The sequence below is a fragment of the Polypterus senegalus genome, chromosome 4, assembly GCF_016835505.1.
Source record: "Polypterus senegalus isolate Bchr_013 chromosome 4, ASM1683550v1, whole genome shotgun sequence".
Taxonomy (NCBI): Eukaryota; Metazoa; Chordata; class Cladistia; order Polypteriformes; family Polypteridae; genus Polypterus; species Polypterus senegalus.
In genome coordinates, this window is record NC_053157.1 from 23,163,556 (window position 1) to 23,182,269 (window position 18,714).

An 18,714-nucleotide genomic window follows, 5' to 3' on the forward strand; every position below is an offset into this window, starting at 1 on the left:
AGCACCTTGGTATTGACTACGCCATGTTACTATTTCATGATTGCTTTGTTCACCCTTAACACTTGGGAGTCAAAGCAAGGAAACACTGCGCCATTGTACCATCAATGTCTCTAAGGTGTATTGGGGCATGTCTACCCTACCTTATGGCCAAACCAGTGTTCCTGAGTTCAGCCCTGGCATACCCCTATGCTGGCAGGTTTTTATTCCAACTATTTTCATAATCAGTGAGTCATGTTCCATCTGGTTAATCATATTGGTTTATTATTTTTTTTTTCTTTTTTGTTTCTTCTCTTATTCTGCTTCCCTTTACTTTTTTTCTTTATGGTCTCTTGGCCCTTTTTGCTTTGATTAATTTTTTTTGACTTTCGGCTTGTTTAAGGTTGGCTTTAGTATTACAGTTATGGCTTTGTTGTTTGGAGTTTTAGTTTAGTTTTTGCTTTCACTCTTTATTTGTTATGAATCGAGTTTCCTTCAAGGCAAAAATGGATGAGACCTCCAAAAATAGCTAGGAGCTGGCCACAAAGCTGCCTGGTCTACCCTGAAGGGGCAACATTGACTCCAGCATAGCGTGGTTTGATCAGGAGCAGGCCCCAAAATGGGAAGCTAGCAAAAACATCTCAACAGGGAGTTACAGGGAGAGACCCACATAGAGGAGGAGCACCTTCAATCTCTCAAAAAAAGGGCAACAAAGAACCTTTATAAATCAAAGATTTTTGTTTAAAAAAAAAAAATACAAAGAAATGCTCAACAGAACAAAAAGACACACAATGGAGCTGCTTATAAGGCAAAACAAAGTCCCAATACACAGTTCATTAATCAGAATCATTGAGCAGTACTCACAAATAACTCCAGCAAATAACTCGAGTCCCAAAAATGAACAAGATCCAAATCTGAAATCCAAGAGCTGAAGTCATAAAACAGAGTACAGTTTAAAAAAAATCTAAAAGAATCACAAACATATGAGAGCAATAATCACTAAAGAAACTCAAACACCACCATAAATCACAAAGACTGTAGGTTGTCCTCAGCTTTCATAGGACTGCGGGCAAACCCTTGACAGTGATGAGCAGATGGCCCTACTTCTTTGACGTCCACCCGCAAAACACAGAGAATACAAGAGAATACACATTGATATTGTTTCCTGCAGAGGCATTAGCTCTCTTGGAAATGTGTTCTTTTAATATTGTGGCTTATTAAATAATTAAACAATATCATAATATACCAGAAAAGGCGATATCCCTCCCATAGTGATTACGCGGTACAAGAATCACATGAGACAAAATATCTTTTAGCTTACATTTACTGACGTTTTACGCAGTTACAGACGGGGAGGCATATGGACAAACTTTATCCAGGTGGGAATCTGGATCAACACAGTCAGCCATTTTTTCCGTCCCTACGCTGGGAGGGTTTCCAACACCTATTGTTGGCACAGCCTCGAAGGGTCTGGCCACTGTCCAGACCTTTTATATGGTTCTTGCTTCATTTGCTGGTCTTCTCGTTTCCAAACAAGGGCTGAATTCCTCTCCCACAAAATACAGAAATATCATAGTGCTTACATGTCGATTCTCATTCTCCCAAGAAGGAAAGAAGGTTTGTGCTTATAGAGGACAGAAATACCCTAACCTGTGTTTAAGCTGACTATACAAGCCTCCAGTTGTCTTTGGCTATCTAATCCAATGCTTGGTCAGCAATTCTAACTGCTGAGCCTCTGTGTGCCACAGTTAACATGCACATGTGAATAAAACTCATAACAGTATTGTCCAGATACAGTGACATAAAGAAAAATGTAGTATTACAGATATAAAGAAGCTAAATAATCAGCACTCTAAATATAGAATATGAGCAAGATTAAAATTAAAAGAGCATTTGAATCCCAGCCCGGGAAAGAACCCTGGCTGAAATATTATAACAATTATGTTTGCTACTCATGAGCTGTCTCACTCAATATGAACAGCCAGAGGGAGGGCTCAGGAGCAGTGATGTGAGGGTACACCCACCTCCTGGGGCTCCACCCACAATAACAATAAGCATAAGTACATTTAAAGCAGGGTGGCACAGTGGTAGCACTGCTGCCTCGCAGTAAGGAGACCTGGGTTCGCTTCCAGGGTCCTCCCTCCATGGAGTTTGCAAGTTCTCTCTGTGTCTACATGGGTGCTCCGGTTTCCTCCCACAGTCCAAAGACATGCAGGTTAGGTGCATTGGTCCCTAGTGTGTGCTTGGTGTGTGGGTGTGGGTGTCCTGCGGTGGGCTGGCACCCTGCCCGGGGTCTGTTCCTGCCTTGCGCCCTGTGCTGGCTGGGATTGGCTCCAGCAGACCCCCATGACCCTGTGTTAGGATATAGCAGGTTGGACAATGACTGAATGACTGACATTTAAAGCGATACTAAATAATTACATTATATTATAACAGAAAAATATAAAACAACAAAAACTACAATGAAACATAAATACACATAACTTCAACCCAATGCATAACGTTATTCCTTTTTGCCTTTTGAAACTTTTACTTTTTAGAGATGGACTGACTCTGCTGGGTGCCAGCAACATTTAAAAAATAATGGAATCCAGTGGAGGATCTGAGTTTTAGTAACAGTCAAAGGTCAATAGCTGGAAGATGATACACTAATAAACACGCCTAAGACATGAAACCAAAATCGTAAATCAAAGAACATAATGGAAAAGTAGATAAAGCAATTTCAAGTAACCAGAGCCAAAAGGTAAGACCAAAGTCATAGACAATGATATAAAGAATTTGGTTGCGCTAAAACTTTTACATAGGAATGTTACCACACAAACTCAAGGTCGATTCCTATGGGAAGCTGCAAACAGACTGGTTTCACAAAACGTACTATGGTCCTGCTTTACCTTTCTGCTTTCTCAGAATACACTTCACTCCTGTTCAGTTTGACAAGTCATTCAAGGCCTAGCAGTTTACCTGAAATCTGTCAGTTAAAAAGGTCAAAGCATACCCCATGCAGGTGTATTCTTGTTGTTTGGCTATTAGTGTTGTGGTTAAGGGACCTCCCTCGGCCTTCATATTCACTAATCCGGGATTAATGACATTAGGGAGGGCCGTCAACTGCCTCTGATGTGCACGTGCGTGACAAAATGTAAATACAGAAATTTTGCTTTTCTTTCTTTCAGCCCTCAGTTTGGTGGTAAATACTGCACAGGTGAGCGCAGGCGATACCGAATTTGCAATCCCAAAGACTGTGAAGAGGACAAACCAAGTTTCAGGGAAATGCAGTGCAGTGAATTTAACACTGTGCCATACCGGAATGAACTTCATGAATGGATTCCTATTTTTAACAGTGGTAAGTCATATATTAATAAAGCAGAACTGTAATAATTGTTTAAATTTATATCTTTTTTATCAAAAATACACATCCATTTTATTAACCGACTTAGTCCAATAGATAGATAGATAGATAGATAGATAGATACTTTATTAATCCCAAGGGGAAATTCACATAATCCAGCAGCAGTATACTGATACCAAAAAAAAAAAAAATTAAAGAGTAATAAAAATGCATGTAAAACAGACAATAATTTTGAATAATGCTAGCATTTACTCCCCCTGTGGAATTGAAGAGTCACATAGTGTGGGGGAGGAACGATCTCCTCAGTCTGTCAGTGGAGCAAGACAGTGATAAAAGTCTGTCACTGAAGCTACTCCTCTGCCTGGAGATGACACTGTTAAGTGGTCATTATTGACAGGAGTTTGCTTAGTGCCCGTCACTCTTCTACAGATGTCAAAATGTCCAGCTTTATTCCTACAATAGAGCCTGCCTTCCTAACAAGATTGTCCAGGCGTGAGACGTCCTTCTTCTTTATGCTACCTTCCCAGCACACCACCACGTAGAAGAGGGTACTCGCCACAACCGTCTGGTAGAACATCTGCAGCATCTTACTGCAGATGTTGAAAGATGCCAACCTTCTAAGAAAGTATAATCGGCTCTGACCTTTCTTACACAGAGCATCAGTATTGGCAATCCAGTCCAATTTGTCATCCAGCTGTACTCCCAGGTATTTATAGGTCTACACCCTCTGCACAGTCACCTCTGATGATCACGGGGGCCATGAAGGGCCTGGGTCTCCTAAAATCCACCACCAGTTCCTTGGTCTTGCTGGTGTTCAGGTGTAAGTGGTTTGAGTCACACCATTTAAAAAAGTCTTTGATTAGCTTCCTGTACTCTTCCTCCTGCCCACTCCTGATGCAGCCCACAATAGCAGTGTCATCAGCGAACTTTTGCACGTGGCAGGACTCCGAATCGTATTGGAAGTCTGATGTATATAGGCTGAACAGGACCGAAGAAAGTACAGTCCCCTGCGGCGCTCCTTTGTTACTGACCACAATGTCAGACCTGCAGTTCCCAAGACGCACATTCTGAGGTCTGTCTGTAAGATAGTCCACGATCCATGCCACCAGGTGTGAGTCTACTCCCATCTCAGTCAGCTTGTCCCTAAGGAGCAGAGGTTGGATGGTATTGCAGGCGCTAGAGAAGTCCAAAAACATAATTTTTACAGCACCACTGCCTCTGTCCAGGTGGGAGATGGAACGGTGTAGCATATAGATGACAACAGGGTTAGGCTTAGGGTTATGGCTAGAGAGTTGTGGTCAATCCTGGAAACATCAAACATTACAACTAAAAGTGAGCCCTTGGAGAATTTATCACACAAAGGGCACACTCTCACTCCCACTTAATTATGCTGGGTCAGCCTAGAGGTGTCAGTGTATTGTCGCAGTGGGTCCTGTCATCTCACAGCTCCACTGTCCAAGATTTGGTCAATGGCATTGGCTATGTGAATTTTGTACGTTCTCCCCAATTTTATGTGTTTTTTTAACTAGATAACCGGGTTTCCTCTTAAATTCATATCAAATAAGCAAGTAACCTTATATTACCTGTAGGAAACCACAGCTCTATCTGTTTGTTTGTTCATAATGTCGTAGATAATTGCTCACCAAGGCATTTTATAGTCAAGTGGTACAATTCTGAAAGGACAGAAATATGAATCTGTCAGAACACATTTTAATTCTTTTGTTAAAATAGACATTGAGTACATTGAGCCAACTTTCTGTGTTTAATTTTGCCCACAAGTAAAATGGTTACAAATATCAAAAGTTCAAACTGTCAGATTTATAACATCATGTACGCTGGTGTATCTGCAGTCTACTGAAATTATAACTTTGAAAAGATCACACACAGCCATTTGTTTTTCTCCATTCTAACAAGCTGAGTTTGCTTCCATGTCACACTTTTACTAACAGGCAGTGCAAATGTTCCTTATGAATATTTTTGCATGATTAACTTTATTATTTTGTTCAGAAATGGGTTGTTGAAAATATGAGAAATTACTTTATGCAGATCTCATATGTTAACGTGTTCTCTTATCTTGTAATGGATTATAAATAAATGGAATGCTACCATTCTAATAGTCTTGCTGAAGCCAGGCATACAATATACTGTATATACTGTACATCCGGAGACAACCATGAGTGAATTTTGCTTAAAACTGAGTATGAACATATAGACGGCTCACTGAGTGTCACATTTCTAAAACCAATCGAATGAAGGCGGGGCTCAAAGTAGGGGCGGGATCGGTGGTGCTTATGTCAATCTGGTCTAACAGACAACATGCCTCTGATTACAGTCGAAAAGTCTCCTAAAAAACTCTATTAAATATTATCACAAAAACAACCATCAAACATTGAGAAGGTTTGGGGCAGCCACCCTTATAATTGTTCCCGGCTGCAAAACTGATTCACAAACAAAGACATGTTCATTCAACTGAGTCCAAAACAGAACTGATTCTCTGGAGACAAGATGCCGGCTTTAACACTAGAATTACCAGAGCCTACGAAAAACTCGTAATTCCGTCCCACCTTAAACTGCTTCTTAAATCCCTTCACACCTCTCCGCTAGCGCCTTTGTTTCTAAATGTGCTGATAAAGAGAAGCTCGGAGCAGCCGCTATTCCATCCCCCACCAATTTAGAGCGTGCACGAACTTCTCTCAGCTCAGGCCTTGATTGAGTATCTGGGAGTGAAGTGGAGTTTTAGACTGGAAATAATAGATCGTTGTTTGGAACACACGCATTTCATGTCTGTTCCGTTTCTACAGTAATCTGTGTAAACACATTGTTAAAACAGAAACGTTTATTTATATTCTAGTAGTAGATGACAAAATGTAGGCATAAACTATATAATGTATGAAGCCTGAAGTCCAAATAGCAAAGAAACATTTTCACAAGAATAACACAATTGCACTTTTATTCAAACATATAACTGCAGAAACAAAAGCCGCCTTAACATGACATTGACACCAGTTTACTGTAACTGAGTCCGTGGCTCAATAGACTCAGCCCCGCTTGGAATCAAGGGGTCGCGGGTTCGATCCTGCGCCCTCCGTTTTGAAAGTAAACTGCTCTTATTCTTACTGTTTTAGGATAAAAGCATACATTTGATTTCAGTCTGTAACAGCCGGTGCAATTTATGATCCATGTAAAGGTTAGCTTTTTTTTTTATTCACTTTTCACTCTCTCAGTCGCGTTCAGAATCAATCCATACAACCCCATCTGACACGGCTGTTTTCACTAAAGACGCTATAGCTCTGCAGTGTACCACGATGCATACTAACGCACATTCACCCCACCCCGGTTCTGACACACAAGCGCTGGCGAAGCTGCCTTCTTCGTATCTCACCGTCACTTGCTTTTCGTTTTATTGAGTGTTCCTGCCAGTCCCGCATGTTGCTGTATGCTTTTTCTTTTGTACTACAGGACATGCAGAGGAAAGAATGGTAAAGACCAGTAACTTCGGCGCTATATGCAATCATCAGACACTCCCCATCTGCCCGTGTCGTTCAAACACAGGAACATATATTGGTGTAAAAGTATAACAAAAGTGCACTTTTATTCAAGTGCACTTTTTCCATCGCCTTTTCCTGTAAGAAGCAGTGTACACACTTCTCTCTATGCTGTGGTTTCTATTACACACCTGAAAGAAAGAGACAATACATATGAACATATCCAGCATACAGCAACATGCGGGACTGGCAGGAACACTCAATAAAACTGAATAAAAAGAAAATCAAGTGACGGTGAGATACGAAGAAGGCAGCTTCGCCAGCGTCTGTGTGTCAGAACCGGTGGGGGCGTTAGTATGCATCGTGGTACACTGCAGAGCTATAGCGCGTCTGTATTCTGTTTCTTTTGTACACCAGGGCACGCAGAGGAGAGAATAGTAAAGAGCAGTAAGTTCGGCGCTATATGCAATCATCAGACACTCCCCATCTGCCCGTTGTTTTGTTATACTTTTCAATACTTTTATACTGCTCAAACGGGCATGCTCAAAAAATACACGTGTAATGCCACGAAAAGTGCACGCAGACACTTCATTTCGCAAACAAAACAAGTGCAAGACTACCTGTATAACCGAAGAAAAAGAAAGCAAGTTACAGTAGGCGATTGATATGACAGCTTGCATGGTGCAATGCTAAGAAGTGCTGATTTTCATTCCGTGCTATATGAAATCATCACATTCAAATATTAACAGTTCCCACACACCCAAGGACCGTCCTTCCTACATTTACGACATGTGTAATTGTTGCAGTGCACACACCTCTCTGTGCTATGATTTCTATCACACTGAATGAGCACCTGACAGTGTACTTTCTTACACCAATATATGTTCCTGTGACGGTGAGATACGAAGAAGGCAGCTTCGCCAGCGTTTGTGTGTCAGAACCGGGGGGGTGATTGTGCGTTAGTATGCATCGTGGTACACTGCAGAGCTATAGCGCGTCTTTAGTGAAAACAGCCGTGTCAGATGGGGTTGTATGGATTGATTCTGAACGCGACTGAGAGAGTGAAAAGTGAATAAAAAAAAAAGCTAACCTTTACATGGATCATAAATTGCACCGGCTGTTACAGACTGAAATCAAATGTATGCTTTTATCTTAAAACAGTAAGAATAAGAGCAGTTTACTTCTCAAAACGGAGGGGCGCAGGATCGAATCCGCGACCCCTTGATTCCCAAGCAGGGGCTGAGTCTATTGAGCCACAGAGTCAGTTACAGAAAACTGGTGTCAATGTCGCATGTTAAGGCGGCTTTTTGTTTCTGCAGTTATATGTTTGAATAAAAGTGCAATTGTGTTATTCTTGTGAAAATGTTTCTTTGCTATTTGGACTTCAGGCTTCATACATTATATAGTTTATGCCTACATTTTGTCATCTACTACTAGAATATAAAAAACGTTTCTGTTTTAACAATGTGTTTACACAGATTACTGTAGAAACGGAACAGACATGAAATGCGTGTGTTCCAAACAACGATCTATTATTTCCACTCTAAAACTCCACTTCACTCCCAGATACTCAATCAAGGCATGAGCTGAGAGAAGTTCATGCACGTTCTAAATTGGTGGGGGGATGGAATAGCCGGCTTCTCTTTATCAGCACATTTAGAGAACAAAGGGCGCTGGCGAAGAGGTGTGAAGGGATTTAAAAAGCAGTTTAAGGTGGGACGGAATTACGAGTTTTTTCGTAGGCTCTGGTAATTCTAGTGTTAAAGGCCAGTACAGGAAGTGATGTAATCAATACCGGAAGTGACATCATTGGCAGCCCCAGAGCCGGGCAGGATTTCCCTAGAATGGTCTGCAAAAGATTGAGAGGGAAAATTAGTGCACTTCACCACCCCCTGGTCTGGCATGGAATCACATGTATTCAAGCCCTTTAGTTGTCTCCTAAACACACGTGTGTGACAATATATAAATGTGTGTTGCATGTACAGAGAGCATATTACACATTTTTAAAATAAGCATAACCTGTTTTAATAAAATTAAGCTGATGCACTGAAAAAACCTTTCTGTAGCATCAGATTATACATTGACATTCAATGGCATCACTGGACAAATGGTAAATGTGAACAATGCACTGCCACACGTGCTTTGTGTGTTCTCAATAGTGTAGGAGTCAATGTAAGCTTGAAAGAATTGGCAGCTATATTAATGAAAATATCCACTGCAAAATATGCATTCAAAATAAATGGTCTGTCATGCTCCGTTGAATGGACTGCCATTAAGAGAGCTGATACAGAGAGTCACAGGAGATGTAGATTTCAGTACCCGAAACACCCAAATCAACAAATCTGCTGTGCAACATCAGTAGATGTGCAGATGAGGCTGATGAGGCTGTACAGCATCCACCATCTGACTGCACGTCTAAACAAATTACTAAAGATATTACTGTCAAACTGGAAATGTAATCATGCCATGATAAAATAGCTGCAAGCCTTGTAACACATCGTATATAAACAGACCACAATGCTTACCTAAACTCTGTTTGCCGTTTTTGTGTCACATAATGATGGAATAGTTAAAATGACAGAAAGATATCATAGCAGACAGAGACTTCTCAGACATGTAGAGTTCAGTAGCTGCGGTGGTCTGTGTGTGGGTGTCTGTGTCTGTCTATATAACATGCAAATTGATTATTAAGCTTCAGTTACCTTGTGCAACTGAGCTCCTGAATGGATTTCAGCAATTATGGCATTTTATTTTCTCTCAGCATCGAGTCTTTTGTTCAGTATCTTTTGCTCTCTCCATGCAACCCCTGTGGTGGTTTAAAATGCATGGACTGGAGAAACTGGGGGAGAATCTTTTATGAAGAAGCTCTGTGGGTGTAACACAGGATTTTGCCGCAGTTTACTACACCAGGGGTGTTGAACTCTAACCCTGAAGGGCCACAGTGGCTGCAGGTTTTCATTCTAACCCTTTTCCTAATCAGTGACAACTTTTCACTGCTAATTAACTTCTTTTCCCTTCATTTTAATAGCCCTGTTTTTACGGATTCAGTTTGCTGAATCTATTTCTTTCTTCATTAAATGACAGCCAAGATGTGAAATGAGCCAACCAATCTCTTAATGAGAAGCTGATTCTTGCTGTTAATTAAACCCGTTATTTAATTCCACAGCTTGTTGCTACTCTAATTCTGCCACAGCAGACATTTGCAAAACTGTTGATTTTTCAGTTTTTTCTAAGAGCAATGTCAAAATGTTTTGGTGACCTGAGAGATCAACCTTTATTTTCAGGTATTGAGTGATGGGTTCAGGTGAGCTGATCATGTGGCGGCTTGTTTTGTGTCTCATTATTGTTTGGCTGGTAATTTAGGAAAAAGAGACAACTAATGGGTCTGAGTCAAGTTAATTAAAACTTAGGCCAAAGACGTTAATTAGCAGCAAAACTGGTCAATAATGAAGAAGATGGTTAGAATGAAAACCTGCAGCCACCACAGCCCTCCAGGACTGGATTTCGACACCCGTGCACTACATGTTTTTAAATAGGTTGATCCCCGATGGGTATTCTCATTTGAGAATCGCATTATTTTTAGAGGCTTTATTTGACATAGGTCACAGGACAATGAAATTCTTACTTGCTGTTTTACTCAGAAATACAGAAGTACACACTAAATACATGTGAAAGCTACAAACATTACATAATATATTTTTTTTTTTTACTGTTTTATTTTTATTAATTTTATTAGAATCCATACAAAGCAATCAAGTTTTTACAAAAAGAAAAATTGAGTTAATAGCAGATCGATCCCCACCCCTGAGAGAGAGAGCAAGCCGAACGGCGTTAAATTTAAGGCTTGTAAACATACCTAAATTAATAAATTCTCTGGGCTTTATGAACTTATTTTAAAATATTATTGATTAGATCCTGTCATGTTTTGAAAAAAAGTCTGTACAGATCCTCTAACTGAGTATTTGATTTTTTCCAATTTCAAATAATATAACACATCAGTTTCCCACTGACTTAAAAGAGGAGAGTTTGGGTTCTTCCAGTTTATCAGAATGAGTCTGCATGCCAAGAGTGTAGTGAATGCAATCACAATTTGTTTGTCCTTCTCCACTTTAAACCCATCTAGAAGAACCCCAAACACAGCTGTTAATGGGTTAGGAGGGATTGTGAGTCCAAGGCTGTCTGAAAGGTAATTAAAAATATTTGTCCAGAATAAAGTTAATTTGGTGCAGGCCCAGAACATGTGACCCAGTGAGGCTGGGGCTTGGTTGCAACGTTCGCAGGTTGGATCATGCCCTGGAAACATTTTCACAATAATTCAATTCAGTTGAGTGCAGGTGCTGAGCGCTGTGACAAGTTCTCAGGTAAAATGCAAGTACAGGGTGGTCCACAAAAAAGTGGCCTGCCTCCACCGAGACGACTGCATTACATGGTGAAGAGAAAAATGATCAAATCTGGTACTCACATTTACAAAAGATGCTGAAAGTGACCTCCTTGTGCGTCAATACTTCTCTGTGCCCATTTCAGCATGTTCATCTACACTCTATCCAACGGCAGATAAGGCAGGAGTCGTCTCGGTGGAGGTGGGCCACTTTTACAAGTTACTAAAAACAGAATTAGTACACACAAAGACACAGTGGAAATCAAAGTAGAAACTGAGTAACATAAATGGAAACCAACAATACATAATACACAATAGTGTATCTGCCCATTAAGTGATTGTTATAACTATAGCCAGTTCATGAGGGGGGAGAGGAAAACATAAAGTTAGCAACATCCCTGGAGAAAATAAGTAAGAGAAATATGTATTTATCCAGCAACCCTAAAAACATAAGTTAATGATTTTTCATGTCAAAGTTATTTCTTCAGAATGATGATATATATTCATTTACCACATGAAATCTGGTTCTAAAGTACTAAAAGGCACTTTGTATACATTTAAAAAAATACCTTGTCTGTGCTCATAGTTTATAATGGGGAGAAGATACCGAATGTTCAAACATAAAAGCAAAAGCCTTACACTTGCCAAATGCATCCACTTTGAGGTAACAATGTTTATGATTTATGAAAAGATGACTTTCGCATTTATGAAGCATCTTTCTTACAATGAAAGGTAAATAGAAATAATAGTTTCATTACAGATTCTTGGTGCTGTTTTGTCTGCATTCAGCGGCTGTCGTAGATGGAGTTTTGTTATATCCCTACTGCTGCCTTACTTACTGAATCACGTGGAAACTTATTCCTGCCACTCAAGAAAATATATCATGTTATTCTGAAGTAATTATTGCATTATTTTGCAAAAATATTTCCTGCTTCTGTGCCAGGCATCATCGTACACATGGAGGTCTGCTTTCTCCAAAGTCATGAAGAAGTCTCCTAGACGTCGTTTCTCAGACTGAGAAGAGAAAGTGTATTTTAGTCATTAAAAATAACACAATATAGCATACAATGTGAAGCAAAACAATAAAAACTTAGGATTCGGGGTGCGAGAGATAATCATTTTAAAGTGATTTTATTGCCCCAATATGAGAAAAATTAACCTTGCCATCTTTTCATGTATTTTAAATGTGGTTGGATATATATATAAACAAGAAATACATCTGAATTTGCGCCTGTAAAAACATTACGAAGCAAAGATAAAGGATTGGGGTTCCAACTAATTGGGAAACCGAGACAAATCATGCAGTGTCCTCTTCCGTCACTGTCTAATGGTATCTTCTTCTGGTTGTTCGCATTTATTGGATTTTTAACAGCAGAAGCAGAGTTGTAGGACGAGTTAAGGGCTTCTTTTTTGGTTCTGTTCATTCTGGCTGAGGGTAAGAAGTGAAACAAGGACATGAGTAAGTGATGGTGCGACTGTCAAATCCTTCCCCCTGAGCTCCCTAAGGCAGTCATCCTTGTCTTATTCCCCTGACACTGTGTACAGAACATTTTAGGTTTATTTCACTAATATAATAAAAGACTACATTTGCATGCTATACAGTTGTGAGACAGACATTTGATTTACTTGCTAAAGGACTTGCAGGGAGTTAGCAATGGCTTTGTTGTTTGCGGTTCCAGTTTGCCTTTGCCTCTAGAGGATGATACCTGCCTGAATGTATATTTAGTGGATTCAGAAAATATTCAGACCTCTTCACTTTCTGCACAATTTATTGTGTTTTAGATTTATATTTCAATGGATAAGTTTGCATTTATTCCTAACAGTCTACACTCAATAACGACGAGGTGAAAACAAGTTTGCAGAAAGGTTTGCAAATGTTTACATTTCATATAAGCTCTCAGTTTTGTAATGCCTGACTTAAAAAGGAAAATGTTTAGTAGATATCATATGAAAATTATTCTGTATTTTTTTCTTCTTCTACTAGAATATCCCTGTGAACTCCATTGTCAGCCAAAGGCTGGAAAATTTTCTGAAAAAATGCTGGATGCTGTAATTGATGGGACTCCATGTTTCACGGCCAACAAAAACAGAAACATCTGCGTGAATGGAGTTTGTAAGGTATTGTTGGGTATGTTTCTTTCCTGTAGCTACAAAGACTTTTCGTTGTAGAATGAGAAAATGTAGGCTTGACTGATAAAGGTCAACCAAAAGATCCATAGCCACTCACCACATTTGAATTAATGAAATAAATTGGCGAGCAGTATTTGTCCAATGCCACTTTTGACACATTTATTTATTGTTAATGTGTTTATGCATTGTTTGAGGAAATGTACATATATCACAAAGTCACAATTGAGTCATAACTAACACTATTGATTGGAAATTGAAAATTAGGTCAATCAAATATGAAGCAGCAACAATACAAAGATACGTGTTACTGAGTTTTACTGTTCAATAAGGCTGTGCTAAGTGGAGTTTCTAATGGATGTGCTGATAGCACTTGTAATGGCCGAACCCTTACCCAGACCAGCCACTACACTACCAAGACTTATTCCTTGGATTACCTGAGGCTTCTTGCTCTAATACCATGCCACACTCCTTACAAGTTGTCTTATTTTTCCCGACACGACAAAATAACCAGAAACAGCAAACAGATATGTAAAATTAAACGCTGATATATTGGAAAATAAAAGAGAGACAAATATTCAATAATAAATATATATGTACGCGCTAACCACCACTTAGCCTATAACACCAGTGACTAATTACTATACATAAGACACGAATATACAAATATTTACATTATCCCTCCCTTGGCCCTAAACAATCAACAAAAACACATAACACAAATACAAACATGGATTGGATAAACACAGCAATTGAAAATGGGGTGAAAAATGTGTCCAAAATAAAGTCCGGCAGTATTGAAACTGGCTGTAGTGATATTGTGCTTCCTCCTGACAACAAAACAACCTCACCGTAAAAGTCCTGTCAATGGTTGGAATGAATTTGAACCCCAGGGTTTCTTCACAAGCCTCACCAGCAATCAGCCACAATAACAATACACAATAATAACAATAACAAAACAATTCTTCCTCCATCTCTCCACAGCTGGGTGTTGCCCTCTGCTTCCCGACTGTGACTTATTAATGTGAGGCTGTGAGCTTCATTTTAAGCTAGACCTGGGAATGCTTCCAGTGTCACTCCATGTCTTCCAGGAAGCACTTCCAGGTCATAAAGAAAATAGGGAGAGCTCTCTCCAACAGCGCCCTCTGTCAACACCCAGGGATCCTGACAGGGCTGCTCTTCTGGACACCAGCTCCCAAGCACCCCTGCGGGTGTCCCAACTGGGCTGCCATATGAGGACCACTGCCACCTGACATATGGAGGATGGAACTCTCGGCTTCTGTTATTCCATCCATTATATAATAATGGCCAGACACAAAGTTATTTTTTGTCCCACTGGCCACTCCATCTGTCGTTTGACTCTGGCCTCTCATCTGGGTAAGAAACCATCCTCCTTTCTAGCCAGGATGCCAGTTATAAAAGAGGTAATATGGGAGAATCCCTAGTTAGGAAGTGTCTGATGGCTAATATGGTGAACTTAAATGTCCAAGTTGATAATATCTTCTATGGTGAGATACCCATAGAGGTGAGGAAAGGGGTTGTATGGTTTCACAGGCCAAAAGATCAAAGCCCCATCCAGTCATTCTGCATTACTTAAATTTGATAAAGTAATTTAATATTATCTATATTTGAGAAAAGCAAGAAAGAAAAATAATATTGAAGGTTAATCTGCTTCTTTGAAATAAGTTAATGCACTCTGATCTCACTGCAAAGCACATACAATAAAACATGCAGGGAAAAGATTTAAAGTGAACAATAAAAACTACTCATATTCCATAGCTCCAAGCAATTTTCCAAAACAAGGCAGAACAAAAAGTAAATATTTATGAACATGCTGAAATACAGTGTTCCATTTTTATGGACAGAATTTTTAGGTGTAGTCAAGGAGTGAAGGGCGTCCCGTTTGGTGACTCTCAGCAGTGTATCTCTGCTTTTTGCAGACAATGTGGATCTATTGACTTCATCAGACTGTGATCTTAGATATAAACTAGGGCAATTTGGAGAAAAAGTTTGGAGTTGCTGGGATGAGGATTGACACCTCCAAGTCCAAGATTATGGTTCTCAACTAGAATAGGGTAGAGTGCTCTCTCCTGGTTGGGGATGAGGTTCTGCCTCAAGTAGGGGACTGTAAGTGTCTCTAGGTTCATGAGTGAGGTGGATGTTGTACTCATCAGTCATGGTGAATCTTTGTTCCTACCCTCACCTATGATCATGAGTGGTGGGTAATGATCAAAAGAACTACATCGCAGATGCAAAAAAACAAGTTGATTTTGCAGGATGTCTGGGCTCAGTCATAGAGATAGGGTGGTGAGCGCAGACATTCAGGAGTCTGATGACTGTTACTGTATACTACTGTACTCTTATGTAGTGAACAGGCAGCAGTTTGTGTGGCTCCAGGAATTTTCTTCCTTTGTTTTCATCCTCTACACCTCCAATTTTACATACAAATCAATCCAGCTACTGCATATACAGTATTTCTTTAGATAGATAGATAGATAGATAGATAGATAGATAGATAGATAGATAGATAGATAGATAGATAGATAGATAGATAGATAGATAGATACATACAGTTCATACATACATACATACTTTATTAATCTCAAGAGGGAAATTGACATACTGCAGCAGCAGCATACTGATTAAAAACAATATTAAATTAAAGAGTGATAAAAAAAAGCAGGTATAACAGTCAATAATCTTGCATAATGTTAACGTTTATCCCCCGGGTGGAACTGAAGAGTCGCCTAGTGTGTGGGAGGAACGATCACCTCAGTATGTCAGTGGAGCAGGACGATGACAGCAGTCTGTCGCTGAAGCTGCTCCTCTGTCTGGAGATGATCCTGTTCAGTGGATGCAGTGGATTCTCCATGACTGGCAGGAGCCTGCTCAGCGCCCGTCGCTCTGCCACGGATGTCAAACTGTCCAGCACCGTACCTACAATAGAGCCTGCCTTCCTCACTAGTTTGTCCAGGCGTGAGGCGTCCCTCTTCTTTATGCTGCTTCCCCAACACACCACTGCATAGAAGAGGGCGCGCGTCACAACCGTCTGATAGAACATCTGCAGCATCTTATTGCAGATGCTGAAGGACGCCAGTCTTCTAAGGAAGTATAGTCGACTCTGTCCTCTCTTGCATAGAGCATCAGTATTGACAGTCGAGTCCAATTTATCATCCAGCTGCACTCCCAGGTATTTATAGGTCTGTACCCTCTGCACACAGTCACCTCTGATGATCACAGGGTCCAGGAGGGGCCTAGTCCTCCTAAAATCCACCATCAGCTCCTTGGTTTTGCTGGTGTTCATGTGTAAGTGGTTTGAGTGGCACCATTTAACAAAGTTTTTGATTAGGTTCCTATATTCCTCCTCCTGTCCACTCCTGATGCAGCCCACGATAGCAGTGTCGTCAGTGAACTTTTGCACGTGGCAGGACTCCGAGTTGTATTGGAAGTCCGATGTATATAGGCTGAACAGGACCAGATAAAGCACAGCCCACTGTGGCGCTCTTGTGCTGCTGACCACAATGTCAGACCTGCAGTTCCCGAGACGCACATACTGAGGTTTGTCAGTAAGATAGTCTACGATCCATGCCACCAGGTATGAATCTACTCCCATCTCTGTCAGCTTGTCCCTAAGGAGCTATTCCTACACAAATTGCTGACTGAATCAACATTTTAGATGAAAAAAACAAATAGAGAGGTGGTGATGGCGACAGAGAGAACCACTTGCAAGTAAACACTGCTAACATAAAGGAGTTGATTGTGGACTTCCTGTGTGTCAGGGCGTTCACAAAATCAATTGCCATCATGTACGTGGTAAGGTGGTGCAGTCCTATACATATCTGGTTGTCCATCTAAACAGTGGGTTGGATTAAGGGGATAACACAGATATGCTGTACAAAAAGGACAGATTCTTGTAATGGGTACAAGAAGTTACAGGCGATGTTCTACCAGTCTATAGTGGCTAGTGTGCTGGGCTACAGTGTGGTCTGCTGGAGAGTAAGATAATGATATGATGATTCAAAATCAGCCCTATTTCTGGATAGCTGTTTAACATAATGATTTAATATCTAAACGTTGTCTTGTTGGAATTCGGTGAACAATCCATCTCATGGATATTTTCCCCAAACTAAGTGACTCCAAAGACTTTGCAGCAGGTGAGAAACCCATACCAGATCCTGCTGCACCAGAGACATTTGCTTGGATGATGCGCTGCCTTCCTGTGCCCCAGTAGCTATTAGTTTTAAGGTGTTAGATCAATATTAAAGTCAAACTGCATTTTTTTTTGCAATGTTGAATTATCTATACTAATAAAAGGCAAAGCCCTCACTGACTGACTGACTGATTGACTCACTACTCACTCATCACTAATTCTCCAACTTCCCGTGTAAGTAGAAGGCTGAAATTTGGCAGGCTCATTCTTTACAGCTTACTTAAAAAAGTTAGGCAGGTTTCATTTCAAAATTCTACGCGTAATGATCATAACTGGAACGTATTTTCGTCCATATACTGTAATAGACTGCAGCTTGATAGCCGTGGAAGGCGGAGTTTCATATAAAAGCATTTAACCAATCACATTTCAGCCATCATTTGTTGCCAGGCAGAGAGGCCTTCACAATCCGTTTTGCAGGCACTCTAACAAAGAATAAATGTCGATTAACCTTTTGCTTCAACCAATCAGATTTTGAGTTGGTGTCAGTAGGGCCCTCTAGCAGGCGTACGGCAATGTCACCGTATTCAGACCCATTGATTGGATAGAAGCCGATATGAGGAACTCTACGAGGCCACTGAACGCACCACAAACTGTCCGAGCGAAAGATCGTTGCGCGCACTACGGCCAACTCCATGGCAGGATTCTGGACAATATTATTTGCCAGACACAGACCAGATTTCAAGATCACGAAAACCTGATGTTTGTCACGCTCGACCCCCAGAAGTTTTGGGAATACAAGAAAAATTTAATGTATGCAGCCTTCTCCAGTTTAACACAAGAGCCACGGAGCGCTTTTTGATCTGTCTCGGCTAAAAACAGAACTGACTGTAATGTATGCCATGGATGATTTTGCAGGAAGATCTCCCACTGATCTCCTTGACTTTCTTCATCAGAAAAATCTGAATGAGAGCATGGGGCAGGTGTTCACATTGGTATATTTGGCGGTGAGCATTCCCGTGTACACTGCTTCTGTCGAGCGGACATTTTCAGCCCTAAAGCGAATTCAAACTTATGCCAGAAATACCATAGGGTGGGATACAAAGGGGCATTTTGATGGAACTGAAGCGCACGGATAATCCGTACGACAGAGTAATTGAACTGTTTTTGAGGAAAGAGAGGAGGATGGATTTTGTTTACAAATAATCCGAATTTTTGGCGAGTAAAATGTTGCAATTTTCCTAAATAATATTGC

At 40.5% G+C, this 18,714-nt stretch overlaps 1 protein-coding gene across 1 annotated transcript in view; it reads left to right on the forward strand.

Moving 5' to 3' along the window:
* adamts12 (ADAM metallopeptidase with thrombospondin type 1 motif, 12) overlaps nt 1-18,714 on the forward strand; it is a 623,896-nt gene that overhangs the window by 385,826 nt on the left and 219,356 nt on the right. Inside the window, exons 12-13 of the mRNA XM_039750336.1 lie at nt 3,147-3,316; nt 13,170-13,303. Of these exons, the coding sequence (XP_039606270.1) occupies nt 3,147-3,316; nt 13,170-13,303 (304 nt within the window). The remainder of the gene's footprint in view (nt 1-3,146; nt 3,317-13,169; nt 13,304-18,714) is intronic.